This window comes from Suncus etruscus, chromosome 1 (assembly GCF_024139225.1).
Source record: "Suncus etruscus isolate mSunEtr1 chromosome 1, mSunEtr1.pri.cur, whole genome shotgun sequence".
In the NCBI taxonomy this organism is placed as follows: domain Eukaryota; kingdom Metazoa; phylum Chordata; class Mammalia; order Eulipotyphla; family Soricidae; genus Suncus; species Suncus etruscus.
In genome coordinates, this window is record NC_064848.1 from 46,487,212 (window position 1) to 46,514,013 (window position 26,802).

At 37.0% G+C, this 26,802-nt stretch overlaps 1 protein-coding gene across 4 annotated transcripts in view; it reads right to left on the minus strand.

Moving 5' to 3' along the window:
- The window catches only part of SLC24A2 (solute carrier family 24 member 2), a 277,482-nt gene that overhangs the window by 103,329 nt on the left and 147,351 nt on the right, over positions 1-26,802 (minus strand). For 2 of the 4 annotated variants that reach the window (XM_049769360.1, XM_049769357.1), the window contains exons 3-4: positions 5,307-5,345; positions 2,153-2,261 (exon numbers count right to left, since the gene is read on the minus strand). In XM_049769360.1, the coding sequence (XP_049625317.1) occupies positions 2,153-2,261; positions 5,307-5,345 (148 nt within the window). The remainder of the gene's footprint in view (positions 1-2,152; positions 2,262-5,306; positions 5,346-26,802) is intronic. The other 2 variants (XM_049769359.1, XM_049769361.1) reach the window with 1 other exon arrangement.

Genomic DNA, 26,802 nt, shown 5'->3' on the forward strand with positions numbered 1-26,802 from the left:
AAAATGCAGTGTGAGAGGTAACACAGAAACACACTCTCGTTCTGGATGACAAGTGTGTTACCTCCCACTTAAAGAAGGCACACACCAGACATGGCCTTTTGCTTTCCTGGGGCAATGCCTTCCTCCCAAAGAATTATTTGCCAAAAGGCCCGCTCAGCAAAGTCAATCATTTGACCCTTTGCATGGATTATTGGCGGTAATTCCAACATGGCTGTAACATTACATTTTCTCTTTATTTGGACACTATAGAAATCCAGCCTCAGCTTTCCTACAGACAAAGAAATGTCAGTACCAAAAACCTGCCAAAAGTTCCCTGCTGGCTAGTTTATTTGTGACTCCTATAACCTGGCACCAGCAGCTTGTTTTTCTGAGTCTAGCTCTATGATGGTAAACAATTATTTCCGTCCCCCCTAAAATCTATTTTCCAGCTACTACATAAACATCATAAATATCTCTGTCTCTCTCCTCCTGGTTTCTTGAAAAACCTGCATTTTGCTAAATCAAAAACATCTCTAGCTTTTGTTTCACAGCCCTCTAGCAGGGGTCTTTCTCACCTATAGGATAGTCATTTTGATATGTAGATTCTAGGCCTGTTTCCCCATTGTACTGCTCTCCTGCTCTTTGTTCTCCCTGAGGACAACTTGCATACCAGAGTTTGTGCTTATAAATGTCATCAGCTGAAAAGTAAATTTGTCTCTCGTCCCTTGGACGTGGGTCCCCATACAATTTATTTTGTGTGATCTCATTTATTTCATTTTCATATTTCATATTCGACCACCTTGTGCTTCCACTCTCTCCCCGTAAAAGGTTCTCGGACCCTACAAAGGTTCTGCTTAGGGACGCTAACACATCTGCAGCACAGGTGTATGTTTAGTGAGTCTCCATAGGACCTAGGGAGCTGCTCTTGAGGTCCCAACTTTTTCTATTTCACTTGAATTTACTGATTGCCTTTATTCAAAAAAGAACTTAGCAAAGTTAAGTTTTATATGATAGAATTTGACAGTTTTCTCCCTGTGTTTGATCAGTGGTAGAGTCTGTAACCCAGGATGATAGCCTCTGTGCAAGATGTAAGGTCAAGAGATAAAAGATGAAAAGAATGGGTTACAACTACAAACATGCTTGCAATAATGGTGCTTAAATAAATATATGTATAAAAAAAAGAAAAGAAGGGGTTAGACTAGAATCCTTGATAGTTGTCTAACTGATATTTGACATAACAGGTATTTTTTGGTATTCATGCAATTTAGGAGATGGCGTATGTGGTTTTGTTGTAAGTAAAACTTGGAGAAATAACAGGTATCTTTGAGATATTTCTCATGATTGCACTAGGATGTAAAGTACACTATTTGGTCCTTTGAGGATTACTTTTAGCATCTATTTTAAAAAGAGCTCTAATAAAGAATAAAAAGATGCTAACCTCCCATCATCCAGTTATGAACAAATCAATAAACTATCAATACTCTGCCATGAATATCATTTTGCAAGCTACTCATGGATCTCCTAAGTCAGGAATTAAATCTTTCTTTCCCTCAATTTATCATCACATACAACTTCATCTTAAAATTTAGGAAGGATGATGGAAGAGAACTGTCATTCTAGCTAGAAGGCAGACTAGTTTTTTTTTTTTTTTTTTTTTTTGTCTTCTCTGTCTAATAACAAACTACTGTGCTGTAGGCATCAAAAGGAAGAATCAGTACATGGACCTTAGATTCCACTACTGGTATACAAATCTCCAATTCTGAACTGAGCTGTTACAAATAAATCAAACCAAAGAGTCAGGGCTTCATCAGGCACAGGCTCAATTTAAGGTCATCAGAAGGCTTGTGCAATGGAGAAGTACAAACAAGTCTTGAAAAAAACAAAATAGCCTGCTGGCTTGCTTTTCTAGACTGTTTTCCTAGAACACATATATTTTTGGTTGTCTCTGTTTCTTTTCTTCCTTATTTCCACTCTGGAGAAGACTATGTTCTATCTTGAACATATACCTCTCCCTTTTTTTCTTTTTTCACATATTTTTAAGTAGGATTCAATAAAACTACCTAGATCACAAGAAAGAAAAAGAAGGAAGTAGAAAAAAGAATGAAGGAAAGAAAAGAAGTCTTTCTGATTCACTTCCCCCTCAAACAAGCATGCAGAGTAATCTCTTGTTTACCTTCAGCAAGTGGGTCCAAGGTGTGTATCATGAGCTGGAAAATGCTATTCCTCATGAGACTGTTATGGAGGGAAGCAGAACTTCCACCTCGCTGGAGACGTGGCTTAGCCTGAACAAAGAAATTAGAAAATGAGAGTTAGTTCTTAGTGAAAAAAAGACAATTGAATAATGAGAACCTTACCTGGTGTGGTGTAGACCCATTTCTATTTTATGACTACACACAACTGAACCAGGGTTTTTCACAATACATTTCAAATCCCTGAGCTCCAACCCCTGAAAAAATGAGAGAATGGTCATCTCACATCCTACTCTACTAAAGAGATTGCTACCACTTTTTTTAGAGCTAAGTAATTGTGAGTCAATGCTATATGCTTCATTTTTCAAATGAACCTTATAAAGTTGATTGCATGATTTCCTTTAGAAAGTGGAGGAAACGGCATCTTAGAGAATAGATGATAGAAGAATGGATTTCAGGTTTGTTTCTCTCAGAAATTGAATTGAACCAATGATGGTGATTATATTATTGGGACTGTGTACTCTAACATGTAAAATTTTTGAGTGTGCATGTACATATATCTACTCTATATATGTATCTATGGCTATATTTATATGAACATATTCTATAATATGAACATATAAAAGACATGTAATGGTAGAAATTATAAAAGAGAAATAATAGAAAGGCTGATATATTTTCTTTTCTCACTGAAAGAAATTAGGGAAATCTCCTGAGATACTTTATTTATACCTGTGAGCTCTGTCTCTAATCTATGAAGTTTTTCTATGATCTCGGTTGAATGAGCTCTGAAGAGAGAAAGAGAACCTCTTATTACAAATTCATGGAAAATTTCTTTAGCTTCAAAGGAGGTTATTTTTACATAAACTCCTACAGTGGTAATCCTTTGACAAAATTAATGAAACTGATAAATAAGAGGGGGAAAATAAAATTTTAGAGATGAGGTTACCAATAAACTTTCATCTTCAAAATCAAAGAATTAAAAAAAAATCAAACAGAAATCTAAGCTCACTGGAGATTGACTAATTTTCCTTTTAAAGTCCTGAATAAGAAGCACTTTTCATTTTGGTTGATTTTGTGTTGGCTGTTTCAGTGGAAAAGGCTCTAGAAGTAGCCAAGCTGTTTAGGTAAGCAGACATAAGATATAATGTGAGAAAATTAATTTTAGTGTCATTTTTATTTTATTTTTTGGTCACACCAGGCACTGCTCAGGGGCTACTTCTGGTGCTGCACTCAAAAATTATTCCTGGAAGGCTTGGGGGATCTTTTGGGATGCGTGGGTGCGGGGCGTCTGTGATCTAACATTTCAACAGGAAAATGGTCCCATAATGTAAAAAAAAAAATTGACCTAAAAATCTTCCAAACTTTCTCATTTCAAGGTTTTCTAAGACATTCCATCACACTTTGGACATACAAGGAAGCTGTCCACAAAAAGACCCACGCTGTAATTCATTTTGTAATAATTTATATAAAGAGATCAGCATACTTTTCATGTTTTTTTTGTTATTTTATGGGGGGGGCACAACTGGTGACATTCAGGGGTTACTCCTGGCTATGTGCTCAGAAATCGCTCCTGGCTTGGGGGACCATATAAGATGCTGGGGGGTAGAACTGTGCTCCATTCTAGGCTCTGCACCACCACTCAGGCCCCTACTTTTCATGTTTTAAGATATATTTAAGATACATACGAAACTATGTATAACACTAAAGAAATATGGTTTTCTTGGACATTGTTTTCAAATATTTCCCATAGGTGCAAACTTATTTTGTAGAATATGCATTAACAATCTCATTTTTAGAGACAAACAGGAAACCCAGAGGAAACAAAGAGGAGGTAAATTGTCAGTGTATATTTGAGGTAGATGGAAGAAATTTAACCAACTTTATTGTGATTGATATTCTGTTAGGATATGGATATTATAAAACCTATAAGAAATTTCTATATGGCTTAGAGAAGATTACTGGTGTCCCAGTGGGAAATGTATCATGTGATACTCAAAAAAGGCATTTGAATCTATATCTCTAGTGTAGGACCAGATCTGGCAAAGCCAATGGGTTTCATGAGAGTTATTTTGGCCCTAAATACTATAGAAGAAAGGTTTCTTATAAATTTTTTTTTATCACAGCAGTTCTTTAAGTTTACAAATATGTAACATCTTAAAGGCATTATATTATTTAATCCAGATGATAAGGTTCAGAATATTTAGGTACAAGCAACCTGAATAGAGTTGAATGGAATCAGATTGATGGTTGAATACAGAAATTCTGATTATAATTTCCTTGCTTTGCTGCACATTAAGTGAAATGTGTTAATTGGATAGGAAGTGTAAAATGTGTTTGTTGTTAATAATTTGTAATCACCACTGATACTATGTCCTTTATTTTGGGAACTGAAAGAACTCTGCTATAGATATCATTAGCAAATAATAATTATTGTTTCTTTTCTTTTGTTTTTTGGGACACACCTGGCAGCGCTCAGTGGTTACTTCTAGCTCTATGCTCAGAAATCGCTCCTGGCAGGATCGGGGGACCATATGAGATGCTGGAATTCGAACCACCATCCTTCTGCATGCAAGGCAAACACCTTACCTCCATGCCATCTCTCTGGCCCCAGTAATTATTATTTCTATAGACAAAACTACAATGTACTTTTTTGGGTAATATACTTTATATCGGATATTTAGATACCATGCAGCACTTCTTTCAATATAATTAAAAAGAAACTTCCAACCAAAAATTAGGCACATGCAGATATAAAAAATATAATTATCAGGCATTATGTAAGACAATATTCTCAAATCACCTCAATATCCCTTGGAATGAAATTTAGAAATACTTCATTTTTTCAATTCCTATAAACATTCATGACAATGAGAGAAATAAAATCATTTAAATAAATAAAATAATTTAAAACCTAGCCCAGAAATAATTTGTTGGTGAATGTAAAATTTCAGTTGACACTATTTATAGGACAGAGAACCCAAACACATCGAAGGATTAAACTGCTTAAGTATTCCAAGGGAGATGATGATTTGTTGAGCAGAAGATACTCTCATCCTCTGGACCTCTCCAACCCCTCCCAGCATTCTCCACAGACACATCAATGGTACAAACAGGGCCACTGCCACTGTCTCCTACCGGTAGAGCCTGTTCATCCTTGTCCCTGGTTGTAGATGGCTGCAGAAGAGGAAAAGGCAAAACAAAACACAAATACATAAATGAATAAATAAATAAATAAATAAATGAGTAGCCAGGTTTTACATTTACTAAAAAGCATCGGTATAGAAAAATATTGTTTCTATTTCTGGGAAGAAATAAGTCAATACCCAGAACCAAGGGTGTATGCAGAAAGCTCAATCCAGTGGCTAACCAAAATGTCCAGAAACAGAGGGAATTAAATACATTATACCCAACAGTGAAATGAAATACTATGAAACCACTAAAAAAAACAATGAGGTCAATATACAAGCATTGACATGGAAAGAAATAAAAGGCATATTGAAGTTGAAAAAAGGTGAAAACCTTATTTACTTTTTTATTTATAAAAGAAAGTAAACTGGTAACACTCTAATATAGTGTTTCTCAATTAGAAAAAATATGGCCCTCTATAGGCCCCCAGGATATTCCAAGAGGGCAATAGGTAAAAGTTATGTAAATGGGGGTCCATAGCCTGAGACAAGGGGACCAACTAATATGACAAAGGGATACATAGATTAAAAAACTGGCCTGGAGAGATAGCACAGTGGTGTTTGCCTTGCAAGCAGCCAATCCAGGACCTAAGGTGGTTGATTCGAATCCCGGTGTCCCATATGGTCCCCCGTGCCTGCCAGGAGCTATTTCTGAGCAGACAGCCAGGAGTAACCCCTGAGCATCGCCGGGTGTGGCCCAAAAACAAAAACAAAAACAAAAAAAGATTAAAAAACAAGGTCAGAAAGGGGCGAAAATAGAAATAAGATTGTGAAAAATTAGCTGTGATTTCATTATTAGTGGTTATTATTATTAGAGGAGATTATATTGAAATGCCACTTTCCAGGTTCCAAAGGGGATTAACATTAATCACCATATAAAGTGAAGAAGCTTCATTCACTGAACAAAAAACTAAATTTAATATGAATAGAACTCAGATCATCCACCTTCTTTCTACCCCAAGTGTTTAACATATAATTTACTTGTACATGTAATATAAATTTTAAGAAGACCAAAAAAATACTTAATGAGCTTGATGTAAAATTAGCCCAAGAGCCCCATACTAGGTAGAAGACTACCAGAACTGCCATTTTTATTGAGTACAGATATCACCCCTGGTGGGGCAGTAAATCCACCCAGATTTACAAGTAAAGCAATCTTTGATTTGGGTGAAACCAAGTTGTAAACAAACAGATACAAAGAAACCAGGAATAAATTTTATTTTAGGTAAAATATGGTATAACCCAACACTTGACCAAAATATATTTGTTTGTTTGTTTTTTTGGGCCACACCGGTGGTGTTCAGGGGTTACTCCTGGCTATGAGCTCAGAAATCGCTCCTGGCTTGGGGGACCATATGGGACGCTGGGGGATAGAACTGCAGTCTGTCCTAGGCTAGCGTGGGCAAGGCAGATGCTTTACCCCTTGTGCCACTGCTCTAGCCCCTTGACACAAAATATTTTATAGATTTAATTAAAAGTAATTATCCTTATTTTATAGATATCTTTGGATTTTGGAGTCAATATATTTTGGAGTCAATGCATATATATGTATGTTAAAGAGTTGTTAAATATTAAGCACACTTGGGGGTAGTTTATGAGTATAGTCATGGACATGACTAAGTTTGCTATCATACCCTGGTTTGGGGTCTTTGCTCAGTTACATATCTAAAATCATGAATAAGAAACCACCTCTGCTTTCTTGATTCCCAGGAGCATGCTCGGGGAACTAGAGTAGACCTGAAATTGTCCTTTAATTTCCCTTTGTGCTCTGAAAGGCACTGTATGATCTGGTTTCTCTCTGGCAGGTCCTTTCATTTTCTCTTCTTCCACATCACACAGTTCAACAAATGGCTTCACATTCTACAGAACAATCCCCTAGGGAAATTATCCAGGACAGCTAGCTCAATTTTGGACATACATCGAGATTAACTGTCAAAGCACGCCTTTTCAGTTAGGAAATTTATACCTTGTGGCTAACTGTGGGACAGATAATAAGGAGTTGGGATTGCTATCACAAGAGATGCCAGTAAATATGAAGGAATAGAATGCAACTGAGGAATGAAAGGTTAGTCATTATGAGAACAAAACATCACCAGTGCAGGATGAAAAAATTACATTTAAAGAAAATTATTGCAGAAGGGGGTAGAAAACTCAAATCTTTCTTTTGGTTTGAAAGGAAGGAAAAAATATCATGGCCTATTTACTTTTCATTTCATAAATGAGAAAGATTATAAGATTTAGTAAATGGAAAAAACTTCCTGGTACATAAATTTTACAAGGAAAAACCAAGTGCAGAAGACAGCCTGAAATCCTTTATGTTCCCTGCTATTGAATGTCAGCACAAGTTGACATCATTAGTTTTCTTTCAAGTGCAATTTGCACTTGAATGTATATGAATATACATTGGGTTATAACATGTAAATTTAGGTATATACACAAATGCAGCTGAGGTGATTTAAATGCCTTGAATTTTACGTAGTTCTGTTGCAATAAAGATAAGAAATGTGATCTCTGGTGTCAATTACTCATTTTCAAGGGCTCACCCACATCTGCAGGACATTCCTGAGCCTCACCTGATTTAGCATCGTCCTAGTTGCATCTTGAAACAGCCTCACAAGTCTTGCAATGTGACACTGATTGTCTTTGAAATTCAGTTCTAAAGAGGTTTTAATTATACTGGAAATAACTAGTGAAGGTGGCAAAGAAACATTCTCATGTGGATAGTCCATAGGCCTACAATGTTTCTAACTCCTGAATTATTTAGCTAACTGAATTTGGTTGACTGTGATGTGAATTTATTTTCAGAGCCATTGAACATCTGGCAAGATAATTCTGAACCATTCGCTGTTACAAAGAAGCCCAATGTGATTTTTATGGTAAATCTTGGCATTCTTAAAATTCACTTTGCTTTTGGGGGAATCTGTATGTAGGAGGCTTGGGTGTCCTCTCTTGGCAAGTTGCAGCCAGCCTAACTACAGTTTAATGAGTGGGTCTGAAGATGCAGTGCTGCTCAAGCACAGAAGCGGGATTACCTGATATCCTTGGTGTTGCCCTGAACTCCCAGAGCTGCACCTAGCAATGCCAGGGAACATGTGCTGCTGGGGGTTGGACTAGGGCAGGCTTGTTACAAGGCCTGCACCTTAACTCCTATGCTGTCTCTCCAGGCCCTATGCGCTTTGCTTTTATTTTTATACCTTTAATTTTAAACACAACAAAGATATACTTGGGTTATACTAATTTGAAGGCTCAGTACCAATATCTGTGCCAGCTACAGTTTGTCAAACATTGTACACACAGAAATTCTTAAGAAATACTTAAAAGACATTATAACACATCCCATAGGGTCTAAATTTAGAGCTTATATATGTTAATGTAGACCATCTCTTCATTTATGATAATGGTACATCAACCAGACTCAGTGTAAGCAATACATCTTCAATTTAAAAACAAGCAATCTGTAACTCAGACTTTATTTAATTTAAGCAGGTCACCTCCCTAATTATTTCAAGCAAGAGAGTAATAGAGCAACTGGAATGATGACATTAATTTTCTCTGGTAGAAATCCCAATTTTATAAGGAAAATTTACTGCCTGTTTTTTTGTGTATTATCTACAAGTACTCCTAACTGCCCCCAATAAAACAAATTAATCCACTTAGAAAACATTACATTTATTTTTTACCACACCTAGCAGTGCTCAGGGCTAACTCATGTCTCTGTGCTTAAGGGATCATTCAGGAAAATACTTAGGGGACCATTTGATGAACCCAGATCATATATGAACATGATATGATTCATACATGGCAAGCATCTAACATAATATACTGTCTCTCTGGCTTTAGAAAGCATTTATGATACTACAAATTATTTACCAGTTCTTAAGTAACTTCTCGCCCTTTGATCTTCCTCCCTCCCTCCCTCCCTCCCTCCCTCCCTCCCTCCCTCCCTCCCTCCCTCCCTCCTCCCTCCCTCCCTCCCTCCCTCCCTCCGTCCCTCCCTCCCTCCTTCCGTCCCTCCTTCCTCCCCTCCCTCCCGCCCTCCCTCCTTCCCTCCTTCATTCCTTCCCTCCGTCCTTCCTTCCCTCCTTCCCTCCTTCCCTCCTTCCCTCCTTCCTTCCTTCCTTCCTTCCTTCCTTCCTTCCTTCCTTCCTTCCTTCCTTCCTTCCTTCCTTCCTTCCTTCCTTCCTTCCTTCCTTCCTTCCTTCCTTCCTTCCTTCCTTCCTTCCTTCCTTCCTTCCTTCCTTCCTTCGCTGAGGGTGGAAATCAGGGACACATACATACAAACTGTACACTAGCAGTGAACAAAATTCCTAGTCCCAGTTTGTAATTTAGTACAGACTTTCCTTACAAGAAGACCCCTATTTGCCCATAGTTACAAAAGCCTTACATACAAGAACATTAGACAAATAATTATAATTCAGTTAAATCATGACCACAGAGCCCTCTGACTTTTATTGTTACCTGCAAGTCATGAATGGGTCTCTGTGAAAAATTAATATAACATAAGTGTATAAATTAAGGTTCTTTTAGACATGCCTTGGTATCAGATATAAAGACAAGTAGTTTATTACAGCTACTAAGTAATAACCATAAGTTTGTATCACCACAGCATTTATTAGGTCTTGAAAAATATGCCTAAGTTTGTTCCCAATGACCTAGATTCACTAGAAAGTCTATAAAATTTAGATTTTTTTTTTTTGGTTTTTGGGAACCCTGGCAGCGCTCAGGGTTCACTCCTGGCTCTATGCTCAGAAATCACTCCTGGCAGGCTTGGGGCACCGTATGGGATGCCAGGATTTGAACCACCATCCTTCTGCATGCAAGGCAAATGCCCTACCTCCATGTTATCTCTATGGCCTCAAATTTAGAAAGTTTAATTATTTTGACATACATGTGATTTAAAACATATGCCAATGATGAAAAATTAATCCCATATTTCATTAATAGTCATATCTTGGACCTGAAAAAGTAAAATATCTTAAACTTTTATTCCAACAGTAAAGAAATGCTATCATTGTTGAATCAGATGCAAAATCATCTTTCTTTACCATGTCCTAACACCTTCCCTCCAAAAATACAGTAAACTGGGAGGAATTAAAGACATTCTTAAATAAAGAAACTTTAGGAGATTTAAATTCAAATTATTTTTACATCTGGCTGATTAAATCATTATCACTCAATTTGTAGTACATACTTTCCTCTAGGACTGTAAGTCTCTCAATGCTGAAGTGCTGATAGGCAGCTTTGGGTGCATGAGTATCCTCTTTCCTACTGGTTTATACACTGAGACAGAGAGGAAGGGTGAAAATGAAAACATTAAGTAAAAAGGGGGGTAATGGAGATTTGCCTTTTGTAAAGCATCACATTTTGGTAATCCCATGACCATGAAATGTTTGGGATAGTAGATAGAAATTTCTGAAGAACAAATCTCTCTCCAGATGTAGTGAGTGGAAGGGAAAATGGAGATAGAACAATTTGACTTGGAAATAATTGAATGCCAGAAGAAAATAATGCAGGATGAGAAGTGGTGTCACCTAGTCATTAAGAAAGTAAAACGAAGGCCCATCTGCATAGGATCTGTTTTTAATTTTTGTCACTTTTGAGCATTGTAATCACGAACACATTATTCTCTCCCTCTATGCTTTAGTTTTCTAACCTGTAAAATGGGGACAATAATAGTAATGACTTCAGAGAACAATTGTGAGGTTAATGAGAATACATAAAAACTGCTTCGACCAATTTTTGAAATAGCAAACATGATGTTAATAATTTTGATCAGTTCCATCATCTTATTGCTTATATTAGGAGCAATAAAATATGGCAAATTTACATAACAAACCTGATAATTTGTGAATCAGGTATATGAATTAGATTTGAAATCAGGGTGCATTTATGAGAAGTAGTAAATCCCATTGACTATAAATAAGGTCCTAATATTTTTCTTTCTGTACTCCACAAATAATTAGCATTATTAAAACAAAACTTTAATGGGAACTACATGGAGTACAATGATGGGGAGGATGGTAAAATGGAGAAATGTTGATCAAAGTGCACAAACTTCCAGTTTAAAGGAATAGAAAGTGCTGGGATCTAATGTAAAACATTGTAATTATTTTTAATACTGTGTTATATACTTTAAAGTTACTAAGAGAGTAAATCTTAAATATTTTCTCTGATAAAAAGGGCAAGTATTTAACATAATGGATGTGTAAACTAACTGGATTTTAAGTAATCATTTGGTAATTAAATACATGCATCAGATCAATACATTGAAAACCTTAAACTTAGATGAAGTGTATGCTATTTTATTTCAATAACATTGGTAAACAAAGTTTTAATTGCCAATCACAGAATCGGTCGTTTCAATTGGATGTACCTGAACAATTCTAGTAAGTCTCCCAAATTGTAGGAGCTATAAGAGCTCAGAATACAGGATTTGTCTCAGTGGTTCCTAATGTGATTATTTAATACAGACAGTTGGCATCACAAGAGTAGGCCTGAATGATCCTGAATCATTGACCAGAGCTTCTCTGTTGCATATTTATAGGCTAAATTAATAATAATGATAATGATAATAATAATAATAATGGCGATGATGATGATGGTGATTTAAATTTTATTCTTTAGACCCTCTATTTAGTATTTTTCTTTATTTATTTTTGGTTTTTGGCTCAAACGCAGAGGTGCACAGGGGTGACTACTGGCTTTGCACACAGAAATCGCTCCTGGTAGGCTCAGGGAATCATATGGGATGCTGGGAATCGAACCAAGGTCTGTCCTGTGTTGACCGAGGGCAAGGCAAGTGCCCTACTGCTATCGCTCCAGCCCTCTCTATTTAGTATTTTAAAAAATCATATAGAGCCATTCATGTGCCTGATCCAGGACTGGTGTGGCCCAACCCCCACTCCCCCCAAATTAAATAGATAAGTAGAAGACTGTAATCTTCATTTTATACAAGGAGAGAGAAGCAAGAAGAACATTAGGGTGTTTCTGTAATCAAGATATTTATAATTTATTTAGTTTCAAGATTAACAATCCTATTATAGTATTTGTTGAGGTGGGTTTTAAAAATGGAACAGTATTAGATTCTCCATGTTCTATTCATTAAATGTGGATCTTTGTCCTAGTTCCCAGTCCCTCTGAGTTCATTCTGTTGCATTATTTGTCATATTTTGCCTCTTTCACTATTGAGCACCTTTTGGAGGGCAGAAGCCATGACTTAAAAAATTACTTTATTTAAATACCATGGTTACAAGGTTATTCATGATTGAGTTTTAGTAATACAACATGCAACACCATCTATCAGTGTACATTTCTCACCACTAAATTCACCAGTTTCCCTCTTAGTCTCCCCTCAGCTTGCCTCTGGGGTAGAATTTTTATTCTTTCTCTCCCTTTCTTCCTTTTTTCCTCTTTTTAGACACTGGTTTGCACTATTGTTAATGAATGGGTACCATATATATCACTTTATCTTCTATGAGTATCCAGTTCTTGAAACAATGACTTTTAATTTTATACTTCTTATAATACCTAGCATAGTGTTACTTACTGCACAAAAGTGATTATTTAATAAAAAAGTGAAATGAGATATTACATATTTTTAATAAAACCAGAGAGTCACAGATGATGAAGTTGGAGGGAAATAGCTTTTCTTAGTTCAACTCAGAACTGTGTGATTCCTCTCTTGACACTTGATACTGTTTCTTGAATCATTTTCCTCTCACCCCTCTGAGGTATATGCCTGAATTTCAGGCCTATACAAATTCAAATATATAGAACTTCCCTTCTCTGGACTGATATTTTAGAATTAGCCTCTCACAATTAATCTTGATTGCTGTGAATTCCATCTTGTTGGAATCATAACCTTGAACCTGGGTATTTTTTTTTAATGCAACACATATCACTGAGTTTTATATTTTTCCTACTGTACCATGGAGGTGCTCAAAGAATATTTATTTCTTGATTATTAGTTACAAAGTGGTGGAACTAGAATTTTGTTAAGGATGGCGGATGGTCAAATAGGCAGATAATTAATAATAAGATAAAAAATTCAAAGCACTAATGGTACTAGTGTGTGAGGCCTAGAATTCAATGAACAGAAACTAGTTTGGCTAATATAGAGTGAATGCCAGTCATTAATTCTCTATTTTAGTTTTTGGGACCATGTACTACTGCATAAGTCTTATAACCTAAAACACCAATTTTCTCTATATTTGAACTACTAATTATAGAAGAGTGTGGTAGTGATCTCTTTTAGTTGGTAGAAGAATTTAATGCCCTTGCACCAAGTATTTTTCTGAAGCATAATACCATGAAATACCTGAATATTTGGGGGAAAGTACAGTGCACTAAGATTAGGACTAGGACTAGGATTTTCACCAATAGGGAAGAACCCGATGACTATTATCTTATCATTTGTCCCCCTAAGACTGATGCAAATTAGGGTGGTGACAGTCACATTAAGGTTTCAATTTATCCTCAGGATCTTCACAGCTCATGTTTCTTGTATATCACCAACTTATTCTCTTTATCCCTAGCACCACAGGACTATTCACTCCTTTTATCTTTTAGGCACTGCCTAGTTGAATCCATCAGGAGAGAAAGATTGATTGCACCAAATGAAATAAACTATATTGTGCAGAATCATAGAAGTAAAGAGAGGTGCTGGGATTGAAATGAAAAAGCAATTTAAGCCTTTGAATTACTTGAAACCACAAGAAATTCTTGACTATATTTAGTTAGATGGGTCTAAGGTATTATTTTGTTTGAATTTGGTTTCCAGCATTTTGAATCCTTCTAATCTTACAAAGTGCAAAACAGAAAAATAGAGTTGAAATTGAGACCAACCATCAAGCAAGAATAGTACTTATTTGTGTGTGTGTGTGTGTGTGTGTGTGTGTGTGTGTGTGTGTGTGTGTGCTGATGAAGTAGTAATAGGCTCATGATCCTATAGGCTCAGGGCTTAGAATACAAATTTTGGTTTTAGATAGTAGTTGTAGTCTCCCAGACAATATCTTATCTGTTATCTGCCAATAGTACAACGGAAATTGTGTATTGAAAACAGATGTAGCTTTATAGTAACAGAAATGGAAATGATGTGGTTTGGGAGCACTAACTGAATTACTGTTAAATGGAGCCAGGAGATATTAGAGTCTGTACCAGTTTTTTTTTTTTTTTTTGCCAATTACTCAGCACTATTTTTAGTGTTGGAATTAAAAATGTTATAGAATTATGAAACAACTGATGGGAGATATATCTTACAGAAAAGGCCTGTGTCTCAAATCATGGCTGGGTCTGAATGAAAAAATTCAAGAGTAGTAAAACAATTAACTAAATTATCCCCATTATAGTCAATAATTGCAAACATTTTCTATATGTGCTTTCAATATATATATTTATATTATTTTGGTAGTAATTTAAAAAATAAACTGCTGATGTCATATCTTCACTCTTAAACATTTGCTTGCTTTCTATAGGGGGCTGTACATTAGCTTTTGAAATTAAAAACATATAATTGCTTTAGACACAAAAATATATTTTCTGATTGCTATTTAATAGTAGATATTTGGGACAATACTGACCCCATAAAAATAAAATGACCAAGTTAACAAGTTAATGTTATAATTTAAAAGTGTTTTTAATATATATGAAATTGTGTATGAAAATTTGTGTGTATATGAATTTCTGGGGCAAGAAGAATATCCTACAAAGCTTCCAACAGATTAATAAAAATTAGATATATCTAAAAAAGTTAAGAATTATTACTTTCAACAATACTTAAATGCTTTCAAAGTATATTTAATACTTTCCAAATTCTTAAGCCTAGATAATGGAAGCAATTATTACAAAGGATACACATGATAACTTCCAATTTACAGAAAGGTAAAATTTCCAAAGGACCCAACTATCCAATTGAAAACATCGTGCCAAGAAATAGATTGGAAGAGGTGAGCTAGAGTAGAAGGCAGCACAAAGCATGTTAAACACTGACCAGTTCTCAGTCAAATTTTCAGGAGGAAGACCTGAATATCATTGATGATCATCCAGTTTGATTCACTGTGCAAAGCATGATGAGAGAGGCATAGGGTCCAAACGAGGACTAGAGAGATACCCGTCTAGACCTAATGTATTTGTTATTTGTTCCAAAAATCGCTCTTTAGAATTTTGGAGTTTCTAGGTAGCTTACAGAGGTAATGAAGAAACACAGGAAGAGAAGATAATCCACAATTTAGAAAATAAGAGAAAGGTTTATGGTTTTCCTCTTTGGATATTTTGGCAATGTCTACACATTCTTGTAAATGGTAAGAGAATATCACAAAGGCATAAAGAAATACCACCATATTCATTGTTCTTATGCAACTCCCTCCTAGAATAAGCAGGATTATGAGCATCTCCTTAGCATCTTTGCTTTATGGATGGAAGAAAACAGGCCAAAGAAATAAAATATTTGGATAGGGTAAAATTATATGTTTGCTAAATGTCACAACTCCTCACATTTTGTTGTTTCCTAAGAGTAATATGGTAAAAGAAGAATGCAACAAATAAATGTCAAAGAACAGTAAGGAGTGAAGTCACTTCCTGCTGTAGAGTTATCGGCTTGCTGTATCTTATTTTGTTCTGGCTTCTGTTGAAAAATGCACACTGAGAGCCTACTTAGTACCCCTTAAATGCTTTAAATTCATTATGTCACATATCCAGAAATGTTACCATCCCATTTTACTGCTGGAGAAAGTCAGGCTCAGAGAGAATGAGTAAATAGCTCAAGGCCACAGATGTAGTATCAAATAAAGTTAGGACTATTTGGCTCAGGAGTTGGTGTTCTTGGTAGGCATTAGGCTACAGGTCATTTTGTTAGAATGGGTGCTAACTTCTGGGCGAGCACAATTTTCAGAGTGCTAAAAATAACACAGTAAACGAGGAAAAGATTTTTCTCCAAATGAATCACACTTTTAACCAATACACATATTCATAAGAGTTTTTTTCAGGAAAACAAGATTCTGGACTACAAGCTGATATTTATCAGGTAGAAGATTCTTTTGCTTTGCTATTTCTCTCTCTTGGATTAGTGATCTAAAAGTAAGCATTTCTATGTTTGGGAAATCAAAAAGGATCTCTATTTCATTTATTTTCTAGCAATGAAATAAAATTTGTTCAACTTATTTGTATTTTGTATTCCCACATTAAGTATGAAAGATTAAATAGGGAATAATTCAAGAAGTTAATGCCATGGAATTATATTGCAAAGTATTGGGAAATATTTTAAACTCCTGGATGCTACCAAATTTTAGTTTTTATGACTTTCAACCTCTCTAGAGCTCTAAGATTTAGTTCCCACACAGTAAAATGTAGATGACAGCTATTTCAATAGGTTTTTAATGAGCATGTTATATAAGATAAATTTATGAATCTCAAGAGATAATTAAGAAACATATATGATTCATTCTTTATTCTTCTTCCTCTAAGCTGCTTTCCTTCTTAGGAACTAAAGGATTGTCTGGTGAGATTCCTGGTTTGAGCGTTGGAATTCCTGAACATGTTCTTACACTCTTTTTTAAAAATTAATATCTTTATTTAAACACCTTGATTACAAATATCATTGTAGTTGGGTTTCAGTCATGTAAAGAACACCCCCCTTCACCAGTGCAACATTCCCATCACCAATGTCCCAAATCTCCCTCCTCCCCACTCCACCCTGCCTGTACTCTAGACAGGCTTTTTACTTCCCTCATTCAATTACATTGTTATGATAGTTCTCGATGTAGTTATTTCTCTACCTGCACTCACCACTCTTTGTGCTGAGCTTCAAGTCATGCACTGGACCTTTTAGCCCTCCTCTCTTTTGTCTCTGAGAATTATTGCAAAAATGTCTTTTTTTTTTTTTTTTAATTTTTTTTTTTTATTTAAACACCTTGATTACATACATGATTGTGTTTGGGTTTCAGTCATAAAAGGAACACCACCCATCACCAGTGCAACATTCCCATCACCCAAGTCCCAAATCACCCTCCTCCCCACCCAACCCCCGCCTGTACCCTAAACAGGCTCTACATTTCCCTCATACATTCTCAATATTAGGACAGTTCAAAATGTAGTTATTTCTCTAACTAAACTCATCACTCTTTGTGGTGAGCTTCCTGAGGTGAGCTGGAACTTCCAGCTCTTTTCTCTTTTGTGTCTGAAAATTATTATTACAAGGGTGTCTTTCATTTTTCTTAAAACCCATAGATGAGTGAGACCATTCTGCGTTTTTCTCTCTCTCTCTGACTTATTTCACTCAGCATAATAGATTCCATGTACATCCATGTATAGGAAAATTTCATGACTTCATCTCTCCTGACAGCTGCATAATATTCCATTGTGTATATGTACCACAGTTTCTTTAGCCATTCATCTGTTGAAGGGCATCTTGGTTGTTTCCAGAGTCTTGCTATGGTAAATAGAGCTGCAATGAATATAGGTGTAAGGAAGGGGTTTTTGTATTGTATTTTTGTGTTCCTAGGGTATATTCCTAGGAGTGGTATAGCTGGATCGTATGGGAGCTCGATTTCCAGTTTTTGGAGGAATCTCCATATCGCTTTCCATAAAGGTTGAACTAGACAGCATTCCCACCAGCAGTGGATAAGAGTTCCTTTCTCTCCACATCCCCGCCAACACTGTTTATTCTCATTCTTTGTGATGTGTGCCATTCTCTGGGGTGTGAGGTGGTATCTCATCGTTGTTTTGATTTGCATCTCCCTGATGATTAGTGATGTGGAACATTTTTTCATGTGTCTTTTGGCCATGCGTATTTCTTCTTTGTCAAAGTGTCTGTTCATTTCTTCTCCCCATTTTTTGATGGGGTTAGATGTTTTTTTCTTGTAAAGTTCTGTCAGTGCCTTGTATATTTTGGAGATTAGCCCCTTATCTGATGGGTATTGGGTGAATAGTTTCTCCCACTCAGTGGGTGGCTCTTGTATCCTGGGCACTATTTCCTTTGAGGTGCAGAAGCTTCTCAGCTTAATATATTCCCATCTGTTAATCTCTGCTTTCACTTGCTTGGAGAGTGCAGTTTCCTCCTTGAAGATGCCTGTAATGTCCTGTAGTGTTTTGCCTATGTGCTGTTCTATATATCTTATGGTTTTGGGGCTGATATCGAGGTCTTTAATCCATTTGGATTTTACCTTTGTACATGATGTTAGCTGGGGGTCTAAGTTTAATTTTTTGCAAGTGGCTATCCAATTGTGCCAACACCACTTGTTGAAGAGGCTTTCCCTGCTCCATTTAGGATTTCCTGCTCCTTTATCAAAAATTAGATGGTTGTATCTCTGGGGAACATTTTCTGAGTATTCAAGCCTATTCCACTGATCTGAGGACCTATCCTTATTCCAATACCATGCTGTTTTGATAACTGTTGCTTTGTAGTACAGTTTAAAGTTGGGAAAAGTAATTCCTCCCATATTCTTTTTCCCAATGATTGCTTTAGCTATTCGAGGGTGTTTATTGTTCCAAATGAATTTCAAAAGTGTCTGATCCACTTCTTTGAAGAATGTCATGGGTATCTTTAGAGGGATGGCATTAAATCTGTATAATGCCTTGGGGAGTATTGACATTTTGATGATGTTAATCCTGCCAATCCATGAGCAGGGTATGTGTTTCCATTTCCGTGTGTCCTCTCTTATTTCTTGGAGCAGAGTTTTATAGTTTTCTTTGTATAGGTCCTTCACATATTTAGTCAAGTTGATTCCAAGATATTTGAGTTTGTGTGGTACTATTGTGAATGGGGTTGTTTTCTTAATGTCCATTTCTTCTTTATTACTGTTGGTGTATAGAAAGGCCATTGATTTTTGTGTGTTAATTTTGTAGCCTGCCACCTTGCTATATGAGTCTATTGTTTCTAGAAGCTTTTTGATAGTCTTTAGGGTTTTCTAAGTAGAGTATCATGTCATCTGCAAACAGTGAGAGCTTGACTTCTTCCTTTCCTATCTGGATTCCCTTGATATCCTTTTCTTGCCTAATCGCTATAGCAAGTACTTCCAGTGCTATGTTGAATAGGAGTGGTGAGAGAGGACAGCCTTGTCTTGTGCCAGAATTTAGAGGGAAGGCTTTCAGTTTTTCTCCATTGAGGATAATATTTGCCACTGGCTTGTGGTAGATGGCCTTCACTATATTGAGAAAGGTTCCCTCCACTCCCATCTTGCTGAGAGTTTTGATCAAGAATGGGTTTTGGACCTTATCAAATGCTTTCTCTGCATCTATTGATATGATCATGTGGTTTTTATTTTTCTTGTTATTGATGTTGTGTATTATGTTGATAGATTTACGGATGTTAAACCAGCCTTGCATTCCTGGGATGAAACCTACTTGATCGTAGTGGATGATCTTCTTAATGAGGCATTGAATCCTATTTGCCAGGATTTTGTTGAGGATCTTTGCATCTGCATTCATCAGTGATATTGGTCTGTAATTTTCTTTTTTGGTAGCGTCTCTGTCTGGTTTAGGTATCAAGGTGATGTTGGCTTCATAAAAGCTATTTGGAAGTGTTTCTGTTTGTTCAATTTCATGAAAGAGTCTTGCCAAGATTGGCAGTAGTTCCTCTTGGAAAGTTTGATAGAATTCATTAGTGAATCCATCTGGACCTGGGCTTTTGTTTTTCGGCAGACATTTGATTACTGTTTTAATTTCATCAATGGTGATGGGGGTGTTTAGATATGCTACATCCTCTTCCTTCAACCGTGGAAGATTATAAGAGTCCAAGAATTTATCCATTTCTTCCAGGTTCTCATTTTTAGTGGCGTAGAGTTTTTCAAAGTAGTTTCTGATTACCCTTTGAATCTCTGTCATATCAGTAGTGATCTCTCCTTTTTCATTCCTGATACGAGTTATCAAGTTTCTCTCTCTCTCTCTTTCTTTGTTAGGTTTGCCAGTGGTCTATCAATCTTGTTTATTTTTTCAAAGAACCAACTTCTGCTTTCGTTGATCTTTCGGATTGTTTTTTGAGTTTTCACTTCGTTGATTTCTGCTCTCAGCTTTGTTATTTCCTTCTGTCTTCCTGTTCTTGGGTCCTTTTGTTGAGCATTTTCTAGTTCTATTAGCTGTGTCATTAAGCTACTCAGGTAAGCTCCTTCTTCCTTCCTGATGTGTGCTTGCAAAGCTATAAATTTTCCTCTCAGTACTGCTTTTGCTGTGTCCCATAAGTTCTGAGAGTTTGTGTCTTTATTGTCATTTGTTTCCAGGAACCTTTTTATTTCCTCCTTGATTTCATCTCGGACCCACTGGTTATTGAGCATGAGGCTGTTTAACTTCCAGGTGTTAAAGTGTTTCTTCTGAGTCCCTTTGGAGTTCACAAATAATTTCAGAGCCTTGTGGTCAGCGAAGGTAGTCTGCAAAATTTCTATCCTCTTGATCTTATGGAGGTATGTTTTATGTGCCAGCATGTAGTCTATCCTGGAGAATGTACCATGTACATTGGAGAAGAATGTGTATCCAGGTTTCTGGGGATGGAGTGTCCTATATATATCCACTAGGCCTCTTTCTTCCATTTCTCTCCTCAGGTCTAGTATATTCTTGTTGGGTTTCAGTCTGGTTGACCTGTCCAGTGTTGACAAAGCCGTGTTTAGGTCCCCCACAATTATTGTGTTGTTATTGATATTATTTTTCAGATTTGTCAGCAGTTGTATTAAATATTTTGCTGGCCCCTCATTCGGTGCATATATGTTTAGGAGAGTGAATTCTTCCTGCTCTACGTACCCCTTGATTAATATAAAATGTCCGTCTTTGTCCCTTACAACCTTCCTGAGTATAAAGTTTGCATTATCTGATATTAGTATGGCCACTCCAGCTTTTTTATGGGTGTTGTTTGCTTGGATAACTTTTCTCCAGCCTTTTATTTTGAGTCTATGTTTGTTCTGACTATTCAGGTGCGTTTCTTGTAGGCAGCAGAAGGTTGGATTGAGTTTTTTGATCCATTTAGCCACTCTGTGTCTCTTAACTGGTGCATTTAGTCCATTGACGTTGAGAGAAAGAATTGTCCTGGGATTTAACGCCATCTTTATTTCAAAATTTGGTGTGTCTTTTGGGTAGTCTTGTCTTAGATTAGGTCTTTCAGTTTTTCTCTTAAGACTGGTTTTGTGTCTGTGAAGTTTCTGAGCTGTTTTTTGTCTGTGAAACCATGTATTCTTCCATCAAACCGGAAAGTGAGTTTTGCTGGGTATAGTATTCTGGGTGAAGCATTCATTTCATGCAGTCTTGTCACAATATCCCACCACTGCTTTCTGGCATTGAGCGTTTCTGGTGACAGGTCTGCTGTAAATCTCAGGGAAGCTTGCTTGAACATGATTTCCCCTTTTGATCTTGCTGTTTTCAGAATTCTGTCTCTATCTGTGGGATTTGTCATTGTGACTAGGATGTGTCTTGGGGTGGTTTTTCTGGGGTCTCTTTTGGTTGGTACTCTTCGGGGCATGCAGGATTTGATCACATATATTCTTTAGCTCTGGAAGTTTCTCTTTAATGATGTTCTTGACCATTGATTCTTCCTGGAAATTTTCTTCCTGGGTCTCTGGGACTCCAATGATTCTTAAGTTGTTTCTGTTGATCTTATCATAGACTTCTATTTTCGTCTGTTCCCATTCTTTGACTAATTTTTCCATTGTCTGCTCATTTGCTTTAAGTTTTTTGTCCAATCTCTCCTGCTGTATGGAATTGTTATGTATCTCATCTTCCACAGCACCAAGTCTATTCTCAGCTTCTGATACCCTGTCCCAGAGCTTATCCATTTTGTCATTCACTTCGTTTACTGAGTTTTTCAGGCCTGTTAGTTGACATGTTATTTCAGTTTGGAGTTTTGTCATTTCTGCCTTCATATTTTCTTGGTTCTTATTAGTGTTCTGTTCAACTCGATCCATGGTTTCTTGGAGTCTGTTGAGCACCTTCCATATTGCTAGTCTAAAGTCCTTATCTGAGAGGTTGATTAGTTGTTCAGTCATTATCTGGTCCTCAGAATTGTCATCTTCATTCTCTATGTCTGATGCTGGCCTGCGCTGTTTCCCCATTGTCACATTTGTATTGTGGGTTTTTTCTACGTGTTGTAGTGGTATTCATTGTCTATATGATGTAGGCAGCACACTCCTCTGACTCCTCCCCTTTCTGGATGGGCTGACTTGCCTCTAAGGGAGGGGAGTCCTCCGTGGATGAAGCCTCACACTGGGTCAAATCTTAGGCCCCGAGCATGTAACAGAGAAGACAGTCCAGAGAGAAATGTTTGCTTCTGTGATATAGCGCCGTTCTTAGTGTGATTTTTCCTTCTTGTTGCAATGGAGTTCTTTCCTTAGAAAGAGTGCACGGCCGCGTAGCGAAGCGGAGCGGCCGTGCTCCTCTGAGCCTCTTTTTGCCCCACTCGCAAGAGTTTCACGCAAGAGGACAGTAGACAGACATAGACAGGTCACACTCACAGTCTTTCACAGCTGAGCCCCACTGGGCCGGTGTACTTTCGCGGATTTTCCCCGCCTGGTGTCACACACAGGGAGCCAGCTTTTGCAAAGGATAGCCGGTTTTTATGCTCTGAAGTCCCTCCCTCAAAATGGCGTCTGGGCGAGCGAGGTTTCTGGAGGCTCTTTTTGCCCCACTCGCAAGAGTTTCACGCAAGAGGACAGTAGACAGACATAGACAGGTCACACTCACAGTCTTTCACAGCTGAGCCCCACTGGGCCGGTGTACTTTCGCGGATTTTCCCCGCCTGGTGTCACACACAGGGAGCCCGCAAAAATGTCTTTTATTTTTCTTAAAAACCCTAGAAAAGTGAGACTACTCTGCATCTATTTCTTTCCCTCTGACTTATTTCACTCAGCATAAGAGATTCCATGTATATACATGTATAGGAAAATTTCATGACTTCATCTCTCCTGTCGGCTGTATAATATTACATTATGTATACGTACCACAGTTTCTTTAGCCATTCATCTGTTGAAGGGCATCTGGTTTGTTTCCAGATTCTGGCTATTGTATATTGTATGTATATATATAGGTCCAACAAGAATATACTAGCTGTGAAAAGAAAGTGAATAAAAGTGGCCTAGTACACACACACACACACACACACACACACACACACACACACACACACACACACAGGGCACTTCATCCTCCCAAAATTGGATACACATTATTCTCTAATGCACATGGGTCATTCTCCAGGATAAATCGCATGCTGGCCCATAAAACATTTCTGTAGAAAGTTATGATTGGAAGCCATCCCCTTGGGTATGTATATTAAAATAAAAAGTTAGAAGCATCTACAACCATAAAAATTAGTTAAACTTATAAAAGAGGGAAAGAGATTACAATTCTTGCCAATGAACATATTCTAGCTTAAAATTTGGCTAGCATTATGTGCATGAAAAGCCATTACCAATAGTATTGTAAATGAGAGAATATCAATCAATAAAAACTTTTAAAAAGAACTTCAACTTTACCTAACCAGGGAGAATGGGGGAAAATATTCATTATTCCAGACAGATGAGAATGCTACCTGTTCCAATTTTTTCATTTTATCACTATTTAACATTTTACATTCTCAAGTGTTTTTACAGAAAAGGTGTTCTCTTCCAGAACTTTCATCCTTCTTTTTTTCCCCTCCATAATAGTCAAATAAAACATCACCAGGTGAAGGTACTATATTACAGGTAATCGGTTGGCTTTCCAACAACTACTAATTGGGTGCTTTCCAATTTTCCAAGTTTTGGTAGTATGTTCAAGAAATAGCTATGACCATTCTCCTCCACATACTTATGTCTCTTTACCATAGTGTCTTTGCAGTTTCCTACCAGTGTATCTTCCTCCTCTTTGTCCTGGGCTGCTATGGTGACCTACACTAGCCAACAGAATGCTCCAAGAGTTAACTGTGAGCTAGTTTCCAACATAGATCTCAAGGGACTTGCGTGCATTTAGATATTGCCTTTAACGTTCTGTTCAGCAACAGAACCAGTTCTGGATGAAATGCTAGCTGTCTCCTGCTTGCTACCTGTCCCCTATTATGCTAGCCATCATCTGATGATAGAAGTTGCAGTGGGGTCCTATGACAATTACTTTGCAGAAGCCTATATAAATGGGACTAATAAACATGTGCATTTCTTTCCCTCCCTCCCTCCTTCCCTCCTTCCCTCCTTCCCTCCTTCCCTCCTTCCTTCCTTCCTTCCTTCCTTCTTTCCTCCCTCCCTCCCTCCCTCCCTCCCTCCCTCCCTCCCTCCCTCCCCTCCCTTCCTTCCTTCCTTCCTTCCTTCCTTCCTTCCTTCCTTCCTTCCTTCCTTCCTTCCTTCCTTCCTTCCTTCCTTCCTTCGTTTCCATCCTTCCTTCCTTCCTTCCTTCCTTCCTTCCTTCCTTCCTTCCTTCCTTCCTCCCTTCTTTCCCCCTCCCTCCCTCCCTCCCTCCTCCCTCCCTCCCTCCCTCCCTCCCTCCGTCCTTCCTTCCTTCCTTCCTTCCTTCCTTCCTTCCTTCCTTCCTTCCTTCCTTCCTTCCTTCCTTCCTTCCTTCCTTCCTTCCTTCCTTCCTTCCTTCCTTCCTTCCTTCCTTCCTTCCTTCCTAGATGCTCAGGGCTTATTCCTGCTTCTGTGTTCAAGGAGCAGTCTTGGCTTTGCTCAGGGAACTGGGGTTGGTCAATGTAAGGCCAGTGACCTTAGCTACTGTACTATCTCTTTGGCTCCAAATATCTGTAGTACTTACTAATCTTTCTTGGATTGATGTTGATTTTGGCAATATGTGGATAATCAATTTCAAGTTAAATAATGATAGTATTTTACATTAGTGAATTGTCAAATCTCAAATAGGGAAAATTGAGTTTTATACAAACATATAATTATAAGAACTCAACTATATTGAGAGAGAATAGATTTTAGGCTCTGCTGAATTATTTTATCCACAGTTATTCACACAGAAAACAAACCAACTTTTAAAACACAAGAAGCTGGTGGAAGTGGGAGAAAGACTAAAAGAAAGAAAACATTTCCCATTGACTTGGAAAACCTACAAATATTTATTCTGGTAATCAAATGCTAAACCATATGCACTTTTAAAAATGTTTATTACTGTATTCCTAAGATTCTTCACGCTTTAGCACAATAACTTGAATTTATTAGATGAACGAAGAAATTAAAATTGACTTGTTCTTTTGGTTAATAAACTGGTAAATAAAACCCTTTTCTTTCTGCTGGAAAGTCACAAATAAAATTATGATTGCAACATATTTAAACAGTCAAAAATCATTATGTCATATACAACTTTAATTCATCTGGAACCTTTCCATGAAAGCATCATCAGTTTTAGCTAAAAATGGCTCTCCTGCTGTTATTAATCCATGTGCCTCCCTGCGTACTCACTGTGTAAGATCAGATCCATTTGGAAAAAAAGAATTTGAATCTTCACTTCGTTAGATGTTAAATTTGGGTGCTTTTCTTTCTGCACTGCTGGGCAGAACATATTCATAAGCCTTAGGTTTATTTTAGGCTATCTAAACATTTTTAAAAACTTAAACCAATATTTACATTTTTAACCATAAAAGCAGTACACATTCACTGGAAAGTATTGGCCCTGTCATGGTTTTGCAGAACGAGGACAGGAGAGGAGCAAAACTATCACTTGCCTTAGGCATAAAATTTAAGGGATACCCATCCCCTGTGACTTTCATGCTTTGGATTATAAGATATAGCTTCAAGAGATGGTAGGTGTTAATGTGTAAAAGGTATTTGAATAATGAGGCTGTAGCAATAAAGTAGAGTAGGTAGGTCTCTTGCCTTGTACACAGCCTACATGGTTTTGATTTTTTAATGTTCTTTACATATCAAATGTAAATTGTCCTCACATATGCAATAAAGAATTTTTAAAAGTATTTTAATTTTTAATATTTTAAAATATAAAATTATAAGTACTTGTTTTAATTAAACATACTTCTTAATAAAGCCAGTGAACTCTCCATATTATGCATTAAATGCATAATTTAAATGCAGATTTAATATCTGTTTTCAAAGGACCCATTATCCTGGTTTTGGTGTTATGCTTTTTATGAATTTTATTTGTGTGATATATCTTTAGCTTTTGTTTCAGGAGAGGTTTTTGATATTCTATACTTTGAAACCATTGTGAATAAAACTGGTGGAAATGTCCCTTAAATAGTAATAAGTGGAGAATAGTAATAAGTGGAGAACCTTTGGGGTATGTGATATGCTTACTACTATTAGTCCAGAAATCAGTATAATCCAGTTATGTCTTAGTGGACAAATGCAAAGGGCTTGTTGCGATAGAAGGACCTCCAGTAAAACAGTCTTATAAAATACTTTTCTATCATATGGAAAGTACCAACTTGTCACATTCACATTGTTATAATTACCAAAAATAGCTATAAACACTGTGCATTCCTATCCAGTTTTCAAAAACACTTGTGACATATTGCCATCAATATTTTGCTGAAGATAGTAGTTCTCAGC